This window comes from Arvicola amphibius, chromosome 6, assembly GCF_903992535.2.
Source record: "Arvicola amphibius chromosome 6, mArvAmp1.2, whole genome shotgun sequence".
NCBI classification, from domain to species: domain Eukaryota; kingdom Metazoa; phylum Chordata; class Mammalia; order Rodentia; family Cricetidae; genus Arvicola; species Arvicola amphibius.
This window is the reverse complement of record NC_052052.2, coordinates 155,514,072-155,527,782: the sequence shown is the minus strand read 5'-3', so window position 1 is coordinate 155,527,782 and position 13,711 is coordinate 155,514,072. Positions and strand designations below refer to the sequence as shown.

Here is a 13,711-nt window from a genome sequence, read left to right as displayed (position 1 = left end):
CTGTATCCCCTTGATCTCCTTTTGTTGTCTTATTGCTCTAGCCAGAACCTCAAGAACTATATTGAATAGATATGGAGAGAGTGGACAACGTTGTTTTGTTCCTGATTTCAGAGGGATCACTGTGAAATTCTCTTCATTTAGTTTGATGTAGGCTTGTTGTTTATTGCCTTAATTATGTTTAGGTATGTTCCTGCTCTCTCTAAGACCTTTATCATGAAGGGATGTTATATTTTGTCAAAGTTTTTTTCAGCATCTAATGAGATGATCATGTAGTTTTTTTTTTCAGTTTGTTTATAGGTGGATTACTTTGACAGATTTTGTTTTTTGGTTTTCCCATTTTCATTGGGGGGTAGCAGGTAAGGGGACTCTTTCATGAGCAGGAGTGTTCACAGTTCTTTAGCCGCTCCAGGCTTGGGCCCTGAGGGTCCTGGGGGTGGCTGGGCACATCGGGCATGTTCCCATTATTGTGTACAGGGACTGGGTAGTTGTTGGGTGTCGCCTGGTTGATTATGGAAGCATACTTGGTGTAGGGGCTGATTATGGGCATAATTATAGTGAGGCCCCAGACTGAGAAGGACACCATCAGCACCTGCTCCTTCGCCCAGGCATTCTTGAGGAAAGTGGTGATTCTCGCGGCCATCTTGGTCTTGGAGCCGACAAGGGTGCACACGTGTGACAACCTTTGACAGATTTTTGTATATTGAACCATCCCTGCATCTCTGGGATGAAGCCTACTTGGTCATGGTGGATGATTTTTCTGATGTGTTCTTGGATTCGGTTTGCCGGTATTTTATTGAGTATTTTTGCAATAATCTTCAAGAGTGAGATTGACCTGTAATTCTCTTTCTTAGTAATGTCTTTGTGTGGTTTGGTTATCAGGGTAATTGTAGCTTCATAAAAAGAATTTGGCAATATTCCTTCTGTTTCTATTGTGTGAAACAATTTGAAGAGTATTGGTATTAGTTCTTCTTTGAAAATCTTGTAGAATTCTGAGCTGAATCATCTGGTCCTGGGCTTTTATTTTGGTTGAGAGAATTTTGGTGACTGTTTCTATTTCTTTTGCAGCTATATGTCTATTTAATTTGGTTATCTTGTCTTGATTTAATTTGGGTAAGTGATATTTATCCAGATAATTGTCCATTTCCTTTAAGTTTTCCAATTTTGTGGAGTATAGGTTTTCGAAATATGATCTGATGATTCTCTGTATTTCCACTGTGTCTGTTGTTATGTCCCCCTTTTCATTTCTGATTTTGTTAATTTGGATATTCTCTCTCTGTCTTTTGATTAGTTTGGACAAAGGTTTGTCTATTTTGTTGATTTTCTCAAAGAACCAATTCTTTGTCTCATTGATTTTTTGTATTGTTTTCTTTGTTTCTATTTTGTTGATTTTAGTTCTCAATTTGATTATTTCCTGTCGTCTAGTCCTTCTAGGTGAGTTTGCTTCTTTTTGTTTTAGAGGTTTTAGGTGTTCTGTTAACTCACTAGTGTGGGATTTTTCCAGCTTCTTTAAATAGGCATTTAGTGCTATGAACTTTCCTCTTAACACTGCTTTCATTGTGTCCCATAAATTTGGGTATGTTGTGTGGTCATTTTCACTGAATTTTAGGAAGTCTCTAATTTCTTCCTTGACCTATTGGTGATTCAGGTGAGCATTGTTTAATTTTCATGTGTTTGTGGGATTTCTGAAATTAGTATTGCTGTTGAATTCTAATTTTAAGCCATGATGATCTGATAAGATACACAGGATTATTATAATTTTTTTGTATCTGTGGAGGTTTGTTTTGTTACCTAGTATGTGGCCAATTTTTGAGAAAGTTCCATGAGGTGCTGAGAAGAAGGCATATTCTTTTATGTTTGGATAGAGTGTCTATAGATGTCTCTTAAGTCTATTTGAATCATAACATCATCAGTCAGTTACCTTATTTCTCTGTTAAGTTTATGTCTGGCAGACCTGTTCAGTGGTGAGAATGGGGAGAAGGAATGTCCTGTGGGCATGTATGTGGGGCATTTTCTTCATTCCTAGCTTATGTGGGAGGGCTCAGCTCCCTGTGTGCTGTGCCTGCCCTAGGCAGGTGATCTTGGGTCAGTAAGAAAGCAGGCTGAGCAAGATAAGGGCAAGCCTGTAAGAAGCATCCTCCAGGGCTCTGCTTCCGGTCCTGCTTCTAGGTTCCTGCCTTGAATTCTTGTCTTGGCTTCCGTCCATGATGGTTTCTAACCTACAAGTTAGATAAAGTCTTTTCCCCGCTGAAGTTTTAATTAAAATCATTTTGTCAATGTTTATCACAGCAACAGAAAGCAAACTGTGCTCCTGGAGTCTAGGCTGACCCTGTGGAGGAGGGTAAGCTATCTTGTGATCCTGGGCTGCAGCCCAGGCAGGCCCATGCTCCCCTGATGTCAACTTCTGGGAATCTAGCATGGGCTCTTCCTTGGCTGCATGATGGCCATGGTGAGCTTGGCCAGTTCCTGTCTGTCTCAATAACCTAAAACAAACCAACCAAAAAAGCTATATGAGTTTTCCCACTAACATTTTGTAAGAATGTGCAGTCCTGGGTCTTGATAATGTTGTCTTAGGAGACATCACCTATGATCAGAAAAAATTATACGTCAGGAACATTTTCTTTCTCTGACTGCTTTCAAGTTGGATAATACCTCCTATGTTATTGGCCATTTGGGATCTTTTCATGTTCTTTTTCCTGCAGTTAATTTTAGTTAAATGTTATTTCATTGGTTAAAAATAGCGTTGCCAGTCAATCCCTTGCTATGGACATGTAGTGAACATATCTTAGCTTGCCACCTGCTTTTCTATATTATTATCTTCCCACTGCTTTCTGTCTTTTTCTTTTTCTTTTCTGGCAGAGGTGAGGGCTCTAGGGCTCAGAGACTCAACACCCCAGCCTGTAGAACCACCCTGGGGAGTGAACAGCTGACCCCTCAGTCCTCGGCACAATGGTTGCTCGTTTCTGGTGCTGCTGGAAAGAGCCACTTAGGAAAGGCTTGCCTGCTGGCAATGGCATGCCTTTCATTTGCTGCACCACAGGTGAATTCTCTTGTTTCAGTAGTTAGATGGATAAGCAGATAGGCTGCTTTCTATTTCAAACAGGCAAGAAGAAAAAAGCAGTATTTTTATATGAGCACAAGAGATGAAAGTTTGCGGGGGTGGGGCCATGCAAGAAGAACAGCAAGCAGCAAACAGATTTCGAATTCATAGGACACGGTTGGGTAGTCAACAAAACCAGCCTGGATGAGCTTTGGAGAGGCAAAGCCCTGGGGACCTCACACTGTTATGTAGTGATATTTTGTTTATGTTTTAACAAATAAAGCTTGCCTGACAATCAGAGTGCAGAGCTAAGCCACTAGAGACCTGATGGTTGTGGCTCACACCTTTAATCCCAGTTCTTGTGAGTCCCATGTCTTTAATCCCAACACTAGGGAGGTGGAAACAGGAAGGGATGTGGCTGGGAGGAGAAAGGAATATAAGGCAGGAGGAGACAAGAGCTCTGAGGTTTGGTGGAGACAGTGCAGTCTGAGAATGCAGTCTGAGGATGCCCTCTAAGGATGCAGTCTGAGGACAGGATTGCCCCTTCTATCTGAGCACTGGTAGAGATTAAAGGTCTCTAGTGGCTGGCTGCTCTGCTTCTCTGATCTCTTAGCTTTCACCCTCTAAAACCTGACTCTGGGTTTTATTATTAATACCTATTAAAATTCATGCTGCACTGTTATTGTGCATAGCTCTGCTTATTGCCCCCGCGGTCACCACACCCCTCACAGTCTACGAGTTGTATGAAAACTCTTGGAGTTTCTAGCCCCTCACTGGGGCAGTGTTCCTAGTACTTACAATAACAGCCATTGACTCTTCCCATGCATTGCTACTGGGGCAGATTAATGACTCAACCACCACCCTTAGAAAGAATTTAGACACATAGGATTGTTAGTAAAGTTAGGTTAATATGACTTTGTTAATGGCCTTGATGTAGAAAATCTTGGGGAACAATTGAAAGTTTAGAAAGGCACACTTTTAATAGTTGAGTGGGGGACTCGCTGAGATCAGGGAATAAGAACAATGGTGGCCCAGCTGACGCATCCTTCTTGCTAAGACGGGTTGGTGATCCAAGGTGATATTTAATTCCTTGCAACCATTTCTGCCCTCAGCTTCCTGATATAATTTAATAAAAAGCTGCTGATGAGTGCGTGTTCACCCCGAGGATTTAGGGTGAAAATGACCGATTGTTTTCACATATAAATGCTTAGATTTGTGATTCTTTTAAGGACTTTTTAAAAGATTGCCTTTTGAGATAAGTAATAAAGTGGTTGATCCTTTCTTTGTAACCACAAAATGCAGCCTGCCAGTAAAAGAACCAGCTGAGAAAAATCCCCACCTTGCTTCCACTTTGTTAATTTACAGTAAGGTGCTTAGACATGAATGTGGGGGGTCCTTGGGGATAATTTGTTTTTCACCTGTGAGGGAAATGAGAAACATTGTTTTTTACTTACATTCACCATAAGCATTCATTTAAAAATAGGATGTAATGCCATTGTAATTTTTTTTTTTTTTTTTTTTTTGGTTTTTCGAGACAGGGTTTCTCTGCAGCTTTAGAGCCTGTCCTGGAACTAGCTCTTGTAGACCAGGCTGGTCTCGAACTCACAGAGATTCACCTGCCTCTGCCTCCCGAGTGCTGGGATTAAAGGCGTGCGCCACCACCGCCCGGCTGCCATTGTAATTTTTATACTACTTGCAAGATTTTCCTGGGGAATGTAAGATGTAAGGAAAAAATAAAGCTATAAAGAAGGAAAAACACCAGGAAAGAGGTAACAGAAGAAATAAGTGGGAGACCCTGACATGCTGAAGGTGTGTGTGTGAGCGTGTGTGTATGTGTGTGTGTGTGTGTTTCTCTTTTTCACTGGCCCCGGAGAATTAAGTTTTACTCCCTTGGATAAAAAGTCAATTACGTGAGTTATTAGTTTGCCAACTCCACGCCTTCCCTTCAGGTCCTGGGCTGCTGAAAGTTGTCCTGGCAGCAGCAAAGGTTTTATCTACAGTGATGCTGGATTCGGCATGCAGTTCAAGCATATGGATTCAGACGTCTGCCTCTGCAGAGATAAAGAAGAACGAGGCAAAGAGAAAGAAGTGATGTAAGCGGTCCTCTCTGTTCTATACAAGCTGTCTCAGAGAAGGGAGGTGAAGTGGGCCCCTCCTTTAACCATTCTGTGCTGCTTGTGTAAAAGCTAATGTTTTTCCAGACAGCGTGGCTCACCAGTTCCTTCATCCATGTACTCTCTTGCTCTACTGCAGACCCCGTACCAAGACTGTGGGGTGGGTGTCATTGCCACTGTGCATGCTAACAGGCACAGCTGTTGACTTTCCGCAGTGTGACTCAGGAGTGACTTTATGATCCCGGATTTATAAAGTCTTAGGTTTCCTAAGTGAAAAATCATTTGGAATTCTCAAAAATATCTTTTCTAATTTTTGCCTTGTTCTAATATTTACACCTCATTTTCTTTAAAAGTATATGGACTAGAAACCCCAGAGCTCATCTAGGTATATTTGAAGTAATCTTTTCTTGTTCTTAATTTAGCTAATGTGGATATTTTTCATCCTGTTAGGAATCTGTGCTTCTAGTATTGGTTCAGGAAGCAGCTTTTAAAAGAGGAATCAACTCGGAATATTCTCAGTATCTTTTCTGTTCTGATTAAGACAGACGTTCATCTATTTTTATGTTTTGACTCATTTTGTAAATTACATACATATTTCTTAATTTTCAGGCTTGCATCCCCAGAGTAAAGGCATCTTGGTAATTGTGTGTTATTATGCACTTTTAAGTTTGAATTGCTTATATTTCATTTATGAGTTTTACATCTATATTCATAAGTGAGATTAGGCTTTTTAAATGCTTGTCAAATTCTGGATTAATAACCAACTTTCTTTTATCTCATCTTTCCTATATTATTTCATAGCATCTGTTTTGACATCTGAAAAGTTCCTCTCGATGCTATTAAAATAATTTTAGAAGCATGTTCTCTGTAAAGTAGAAAGTGGCATGCCCTGTAACTCAGCAGTTCTCCCCTGAGGCAAAAATCATTTCAGGTCTTATCCTATCATGGTTCGGATTAGTCACATGTGTATACATGTGTGTTTATCTACACACGGACAGGGATGCCAGTGGCTGCCAGTAACACATGTCAGAAATCACTTACATGCTACTAGTAGTGAAATGTGTTTATTAAACATGTAGTAGTATATGTCTTTATGATTCATATAGAAAACAGAACACTGTAAAAACATCTAAAGAATGTGTGAAGTGTGGCTCAGCTTCCATAAGAGGTCTACGTGGGAACCCTAAGGACTACAAGTGAGAAAACCTGAGGCTGCCCTGTTTGGGCTGATGTTCACAGAAGGGAAGGAGAAGCTTTATGTGAAATCCCAGATGGTAGCAATGAAGAGTTCCATGATAATGGGTTAACACAACACATGTGTGTGTGCGTATGTCCTTATTTAAGGCATTATCAGAATTTTTAACGATTTTTTTGGTAACCTGATTGTGTGGTTCTTGGATGTGCGCCCCTTAGAAGCCTGTGTCCTGTTGCACAGGCTGTGTAGGTTTGGGTTGGTGGTCTGTGAAACAGACGGCAGAATCCCTTGTATTCTGTCTTTATTCCAAGGTTGCATAAGCAGTGTCAAAGAGCTGGGCACAGCTGACTGCTGTATGCAGTGCACACCAGTAAAGAACAGTTGCATGCAGAGGTGCTGGCAGTGGTGACTCTAAACACAGATGTAATAAAAAACTCAGTGTGCATCTTCTTACAAATTCCCTCCCACCCCACATGGCAGTCTCTCATCTGAAGTCTCTCTGGACTTTCCAGACAACAGTGACTTCCTCTTCATGATGAACCCACAAGGCTGGTTTGCACATCCATTGCGCTTTGTGAATTTCCCAAAGCAAGGCATTTCACTGCTTGTGAGTTATGGTTGCCTCTTGTTAATTGCCTTCTGTTTGTAGCAGACATAGGAACTGTTACAGATGGACGTCACCCCAGTCTGTGACAACATGTGGCCCACATGTCACTGCAGTTGAGTAGAGAGGCTTATGTAGAGGGTAGTGTGTAGGTCAAAGAGTCTTGGAGAAAGGGGGATGATTAAACTCAAGGATAAACCTCCAGAAATTAAACCCCAGCTTCCCCCACAGACTTAGAGAGGACACTGCTATTGTCCAGAAGCCTCTGGGGCCACCTCCATACAGTAGACACAATGTGTAACCATCCTGCCCTATGAAGTACAAAGGCAGCGTTATTTCAGGGTGGAATCTCCCTCTGGCCTATCTGGTCCCTCTTGCTCTGTCTAACACAGTGGAGATGCTGTCTTCTCCAATCAAGGACAAGGCTCACACACCTGTGGTCTGGAGCTGCAGGCAGACAGCCTCTTTCTTGGTTGAAGAGACACACGGAGGCTCTAAAACCAAGTGAGCAAGGCCCTGTGAGTGACAGCTGTGCTCAGCCATGGAGCTTGCAGATGACTGTTGCCATGGAGACACACTCTTCATCAGCTCAACAGGCTACGGTGTTTCTCTCCTTTCATACCTGTGTATCCTCCCTTGAACATGTGACTGGGCTAGGCTGATGGATCCCTCTGCTGTTCCCTGACTTTGCACTAGAGACAGCTTCAATCAGTGTCTCTCTTAAGTGGCTGTTGGGTTGAAAACTCAGAAGATACTGGTGGCCGCATTGATTCATTCATGGTTGAATCATGCTATCAGCAAGAAAAGGGTGGTGTGTGTGTGTGTAAGAGAGAGAGAGAGAGAGAGAGAGAGAGGATAATGTGTGTTAATGTATGTGTGTGAGTGTATGTGTGTGTGAGTGTGTGTGTGCTTGTAAGTGAGGGAGAGGATAATATGTATTAATGTATGTATGTATGAGAGTGTGTGTGTGTGAGAGAGAGAGGATAATATGTGTGTGAATGTATGTGTGTGAGTGTATGTGTGTGTGAGAGAGTATTTGTGTGTGAAAGTGTGTATGTGTATGTGTGTGTGTGAGAGAGAAAGAGTGTGGAAGAAAGAGGAGAATGTGTGTGTGCGCAAGTATGTGTGAGAATGTATGTGTGTGAGAGAGTGTGTGGTGTGTGTGTGTGAGAGAGAGTGTGTGGTGTGTGTGTGAGAGAGTGTGTGGTGTGTGTGTGTGTGAGAGAGTGTGTGTGTGTGTGTGTGAGTGTGTGGTGTGTGTGTGAGAGAGTGTGTGGTGTGTGTGTGTGTGTGTGAGAGAGTGTGTGGTGTGTGTGTGTGTGTGTGCGCGTGTGTTGTGTGTGTGTGTGTGCGCGCGTGTGTGGTGTGTTGTGCGTGCGCGCGTGTGTCCGTGTGTGTGCGCGCGTGTGTGGTGTGTGTGAGTGAGTGTGTAAGTGTGTGTGAGAGAGTGTGTGGTGTGTGTGTGTGAGAGAGTGTGTGGTGTGTGTGTGTGAGAGAGTGTGTGGTGTGTGTGTGTGAGAGAGAGAGTGTGTAAGTGTGTGTGTGAGAGAGTGTGTGGTGTGTGTGTAGGTATGAGCACAAGTGTGGAAGCCAGACATTGATGTTGGGTGTCTGTTGTTGGGGAAAATTATTTTCAGGGGTGTGACTTTTGTTTACGCTGCATTTGTTTAACTCTGTGAATCTGTGGTTCTTTGCCTGCCTAAATCCCCTGATGGTCTAATAAAGAGATGAACGGCCGATAGCGAGGCAGGAGCAAGGATAGGCGGGGCTGGCAGGCAGAGAGCATAAATAGGAGAAGTCTGGGAAGAGGAGCTATGAGAGAACAAGAGGAGGAGGACACCAGGGGCCACCCTGCCAGACCCGGAGTAAGAAGGGCAGGAAGGGTATACAGGAATAGAGAAAGATAAAAGTCCCAAGGCCAAAGGTTGTCAGGATGATTTAAGAATAGCTGGCAAGAAACAAGCCAAGCTAAGGCTGGGTATTACATAACTAAGAACAAGCCTCTGTGTGTGATTTATTTGGGAACTGGGTGGTGGGCTCCCCAAAAGTCAAAAGAATAAAAAAAAAATCACATATTGAACCTAGCACTGGTTTTGACTAGAGTGGCTAGCCAGGAAGTTCCAGGGATCCCCCTAGCTTTGGGGTTCCATGTGTGCACTACGCCCAGCATTTAGGTCCTCATGCATAGGTGGCAAACATTTTATGGACTGAGTCACTGCCCCAGCTCCTTAGTCAGTGCTGGCATCGATTCTATAACCCTTCCGTTTCCAGTTAGTCTGCTCTGTGCTAGTCTTGTTGTTAGGTAGCTAATGGGATATCATCAGGGCTGTGGGACATCGGGCTGTGCATCTACCCTCGGCAATCAACAGTCTTCAGCAATAGGATAACAACAGGGCTGGAGGACCTTTGGCTGTAGTCTCCCACTACAGTCAACAGCCTGCAGCAACAAGGGTTGAACTCCAGGGCTCTGGCTCTGGTCAGAGGAATGGGGCTTCTGGTCCCAAGAGGTGGTGTTGGCATGATGGCTTGCTAGGAAAGCCGTCAGGAGAGAGCTGCCGAACCCCAGCCCTGGAGCCCTGAACTCTTCTAGATTATTGGCCACAGGAGACTTTCTGCTAAGAAGCAATACCAGAACACGGCCTTGTCCAGAAAGGCTGTGTGTTTTAGAGACTTTAGAAGCAGTATAAAGCCTGCCTGAAAATAGAGCAACCTGAAAATAGTGGGGGTTTTGATTATCGTCCACCCTCACTCTCTAGAATGTACTCTGCCCTGCTGTGTGGTGCACTCTGACCTCTACACCATGCCCTGTGACTCATCTGAACTCTTTTGACGTGGGACCTGAGCAGAGTTCTGGCTGCAGTTCAGGTGATATTTCTTCCCAACTACAGTTATATCTCCTTCACCTTCACTGTGGTAAGTCATGGAGGCCCCAGCCCTGTGTTGAGACCACGGACGTCTCTGCTCTCGGCTCCTTTTCAGTCACTGCTTCCCTGTGTGGATGCGTTTGTGGGTCAGGTTCCAGGGTCTGCTTGCTGCTCCACTCTGGAGTCTGCGCTCTTGCTCCACTGTCCCCCAGCTGGCTGTACGTCTGTGCTAACCCAGCTCCGGGTCTCAGAACGGTGGCCGCTTGCAGGTAGGACGTCTCTCCCAAGTGCCTATTAATAGCCATGTAGTGAGCTCATGGCACTTCCAGTGTTGGATCGACGAGGTGATACCAGAACTCAAATGGTGGATCCTTGTGGGGTTTTTGTTTGCTTGATTGTTTTGCATTAATTTTGTGTAACTGGGTCTTGAAGGGGGAACTTAGAAACTCCTGCAGCCCTTAGTTTCTAATACAAGTGGTCAGGACATGTGGTTCTTTCTTTCTGGGTTTGGTTCTGGTCTTTTTTGGAACATTTTAGAAAGAAAATCCATGCTGTGGCTGTGAGTCAACCCTCCTTCACCATGAACTGAAACAGGTGGAAGGTGGCCTCTTCCAGCAAAGGTAACTCTGGATAGAGGCAACAGCCGGGCAGTGGTGGCGTGCGCCTTTAATCTCAGCACTCGGGATGCAGAGGCAGGCGGATCTCTGTGAGTTCCAGGACAGACCCCAAAGCTACACAGAGAAACCCTGCCTCAAAAAACAAACAAACAAACAACAAAAACAAAAAAAAGAGCAACAAAAAGAAAGAAAGAAAAAGATGTTTGACATCTGATCCCTAGGCTCCCAAGCAAAGATGCCCCATGGTCACTCACTGTTCTATCTACCTACCTGTCTGTCTGTCTGTCTGTCTGTCTGTCTGTCTGTCTGTCTGTCTATCTATCTGAGTTTCAAGACAGGGTTTCTCTGTGTAGCCCTGGCTGTCCTGGAACTTGCTTTGTAGACCAGGCTGGACTCGAACTCAGAAATCCACCTGCCTCTGCCTCCCAAGTGCTGGAACCCCAGACTCTCACTGGTGTTTTGCTAAGGCTAGAGTAGAAGGGGTGACTTCTTGATGCGCTCCTTGCAGTCTTTCTCTTCTAGTTGGGAAACTCCCTTTGGATTCCATAAACGGGACATGTTTGATCTAGCTGCAGTGGTGGAGCCTGAGGATGGGACCAAGTCATGGAGAAGGCAGAGCGGTGAGCTGGGTCTCTGAGGCTTCCCCATTTCATCCCTGTTTGCTGTATATCTGCGGCACATGTAGCTATGAGGCGTATGTATATATAATACAGGTGTATATTTACATCCAATGTACACATGCACATATATACACACATGCAATACATGTACATATATGTATATAGGTGTGTATATACATACACACCTATAAACATATATGAGTGCCTACATGTATGAAGTGAACCACATGTGTGCTGGTGTCTCTGGAGGCCAGAAGAGGGTGTTGGATTCCTTGGAACTGGAGTTCCAGACAGATGTAAGCTGTGGGTGCTGTGACCCCAGATGGTCTTAACACTGAGCAATCTCTGCAGCCCCTATTTATTTATTTTTGAGACAGACGACTCCTATATATTTCAGGCTGAACTTGACTCTGTCGTCCTCTTGCCTCAGCCTCTCAAGTGCTGGTATTACAGGCACGTCTGCCGTGCCCAGCAAGGGACAAAGGGATTTACTCTGTTTTAGTCATTCTCTCCATCACTTGCAGCCACACGAAGGCCACCGGCCGCAGGGATCAGGAGCAGACTGTTGACTGGAAGCCACAGGGTACTGCGGTCACGAGCAGCGTGGAGCAGTCTCTATTCTTCCTCATTTCCTGCCTTTTGAGGGCAATTGGATGAACTCTTTTCAGAGGCAGTATTTGAATAGCTTTAGAAACAGCTTCTGGTGACTTTAGTGCCGTACCCTCAATGTACACTGCAGTACTTCATACTGCTTGCTTCGGTTTTTAAAAGACTATAACCCGTTTAAAAAGCCCTTAGAAAAACACTTTCCATAAATGCCAGGGCTTCCTTACTAATCAACTAATGCAGGAAGAGTTCGCTCCAGGAAAACTGCGCGCAACCTCAGTGAAATGTTGGGAAGCAGTTTAAGCTCCACAGGTGAAAGTTAACATTGTTGCTGCGCTGGTTTTCTCTTCCCCGTATGCCCTGAAACATGTGGTTGAACTTTGATGAGAGTGACCTTTTCTCCCAGAGCAAGCTTATCTTTTCTTGAGTTAGCCCAGCTGTGGGTGACTTTACCTCCCCTTTAAAAACACGTTTTCCTATCTGCTCCAAGTCTGATGGCTACAGAGGCTGGGATGATAGCTGCACTTCAGATCTGGGGATGAGGGAGAGAGGAAGATGGGGAGAGAAGGAGGGTAAAGACCCTGGCAGGAGGGAAGACCCTCTGGAGGGGTCTGTATCACCCTCCTTGTCTGCCACACTGTTGAAATCCCCAGGAATCAGAGCTGAGAGAAGACAGAAGCTGGTGCCTGCCTGCCTGCCAGAGGGCGTGCTTGCCTCAGGAAAAGACACCTCACACAATCCTGACAGCTTCGGGCAACCGTCCCTGGAGAGTTTGGGAACTAAATGAGGGGCCAGTGATGGGGACCAGGGCTGATGGCTTATGTCTGATAGGCCCCTTGCCCTCTGTTTGAACTTAATGGCAGAAGATGAGCTTGGGGGAGGAGCGACTGGACCTCAGTGTTCCTCTTCCCCATGTGACCTCATTGAGGAAGGGTCCTTTCTCTGCTCTTTACTGTCTTCTGTCTATTGAAGTGATCTACAGAGCATGCTTGCGTGCATGGGGCTAGCTGCCAGGCCTTAGCTCTGACCCTCACAAGCCCGTATCAAGGGAAAAATCTTGTAAACTGCGCATTTCTCGGGGATGGGCGAGAACAGCAGCCTCAAATTCAGCCTAGTCTCTCTCCCAGCTGCCACATCCAGCTATGCCCGGCCCACTGATGTGCAGTGCTGAGGGAGGTGGTCCTGGCTGCGCCCTGACATTCTGCGCACATCCAGAACTTGAAGGACGCATTTCGGGTGGTTAATAATAGACTTCCTTCTCTGGGCCCTTCTATTCTCAGCCACTGAATACAATTTATAAGGGGGGAAAAATTATCCCGTCCCCACCCTCCCCCCATCAGATCTCATAATTATAGAATAAGGCGCCTGAGAATTCACAGGGTGCTGGTTTCCATGGCAACAACAAGCCATTATAGTCTAAAGGCCAAGTCAGAGCTCCGCCCCCTCATCCTCACCGCTGCTGGCGTCTTATTGCAGCGATCCAAAATAAACTTGCTGTCTAAAGTAAATCCTGTATAATTAGAGATGAGCTAATCGGTGCCCCGCCGCCTTTGTACGGCCCACGCATCATGTAAGCAGATTCTGCAACAGTGATGCTGACCGACTGTTTGATGTCAGATCTTCCTCAGCGACTGGGAACAGCATAAATCCACAGGCTCAGGGACCCTGCAACCGGAAGGCCCCTGTTTTGCCTGACTTGCTGAGTGCTGGCAGAAAGAGAGAGGGCGTTTGGGTAATGCCTGGGTCTCTCTCTCTCTCTCTCTCTCTCTCTCTCTCTCTCTCTCTCTCTCTCTCTCTGTCTCTCTCTCTCTCTCTCTCTCTCTCTCTCTCTCTCTCTCTCTCTCTCTCTCTCTCTCTCTCTCGTCTAGTTGCTGGTTGTCTTTACCTCTCCTGTTTCAGGCCCGCTCTTGGGCTAGCCTGGAAGTGGGTTCAGCTTACTGAGGCCGGTGTCTTTTGTTCCCACTCCCTCTTGCAATCTAGATTTTAATAGGCGGGGACCCTTCCAGGTTGATCAGAGGTACTTAGGGGATTTTTCTCTCATAGGCAAATGCTGG

At 45.1% G+C, this 13,711-nt stretch overlaps 1 protein-coding gene across 1 annotated transcript; it reads right to left on the bottom strand.

The window, feature by feature from the left end:
- Positions 1 to 370: 370 nt before the first annotated feature.
- Positions 371 to 640, bottom strand: LOC119817139 (NADH dehydrogenase [ubiquinone] 1 alpha subcomplex subunit 3-like). The gene has a single exon (XM_038334331.1). The coding sequence runs from the start codon at positions 638 to 640 to the stop codon at positions 371 to 373; it is 270 nt and encodes an 89-aa protein (XP_038190259.1).
- Between the last annotated feature and the right edge of the window lie 13,071 nt (positions 641 to 13,711).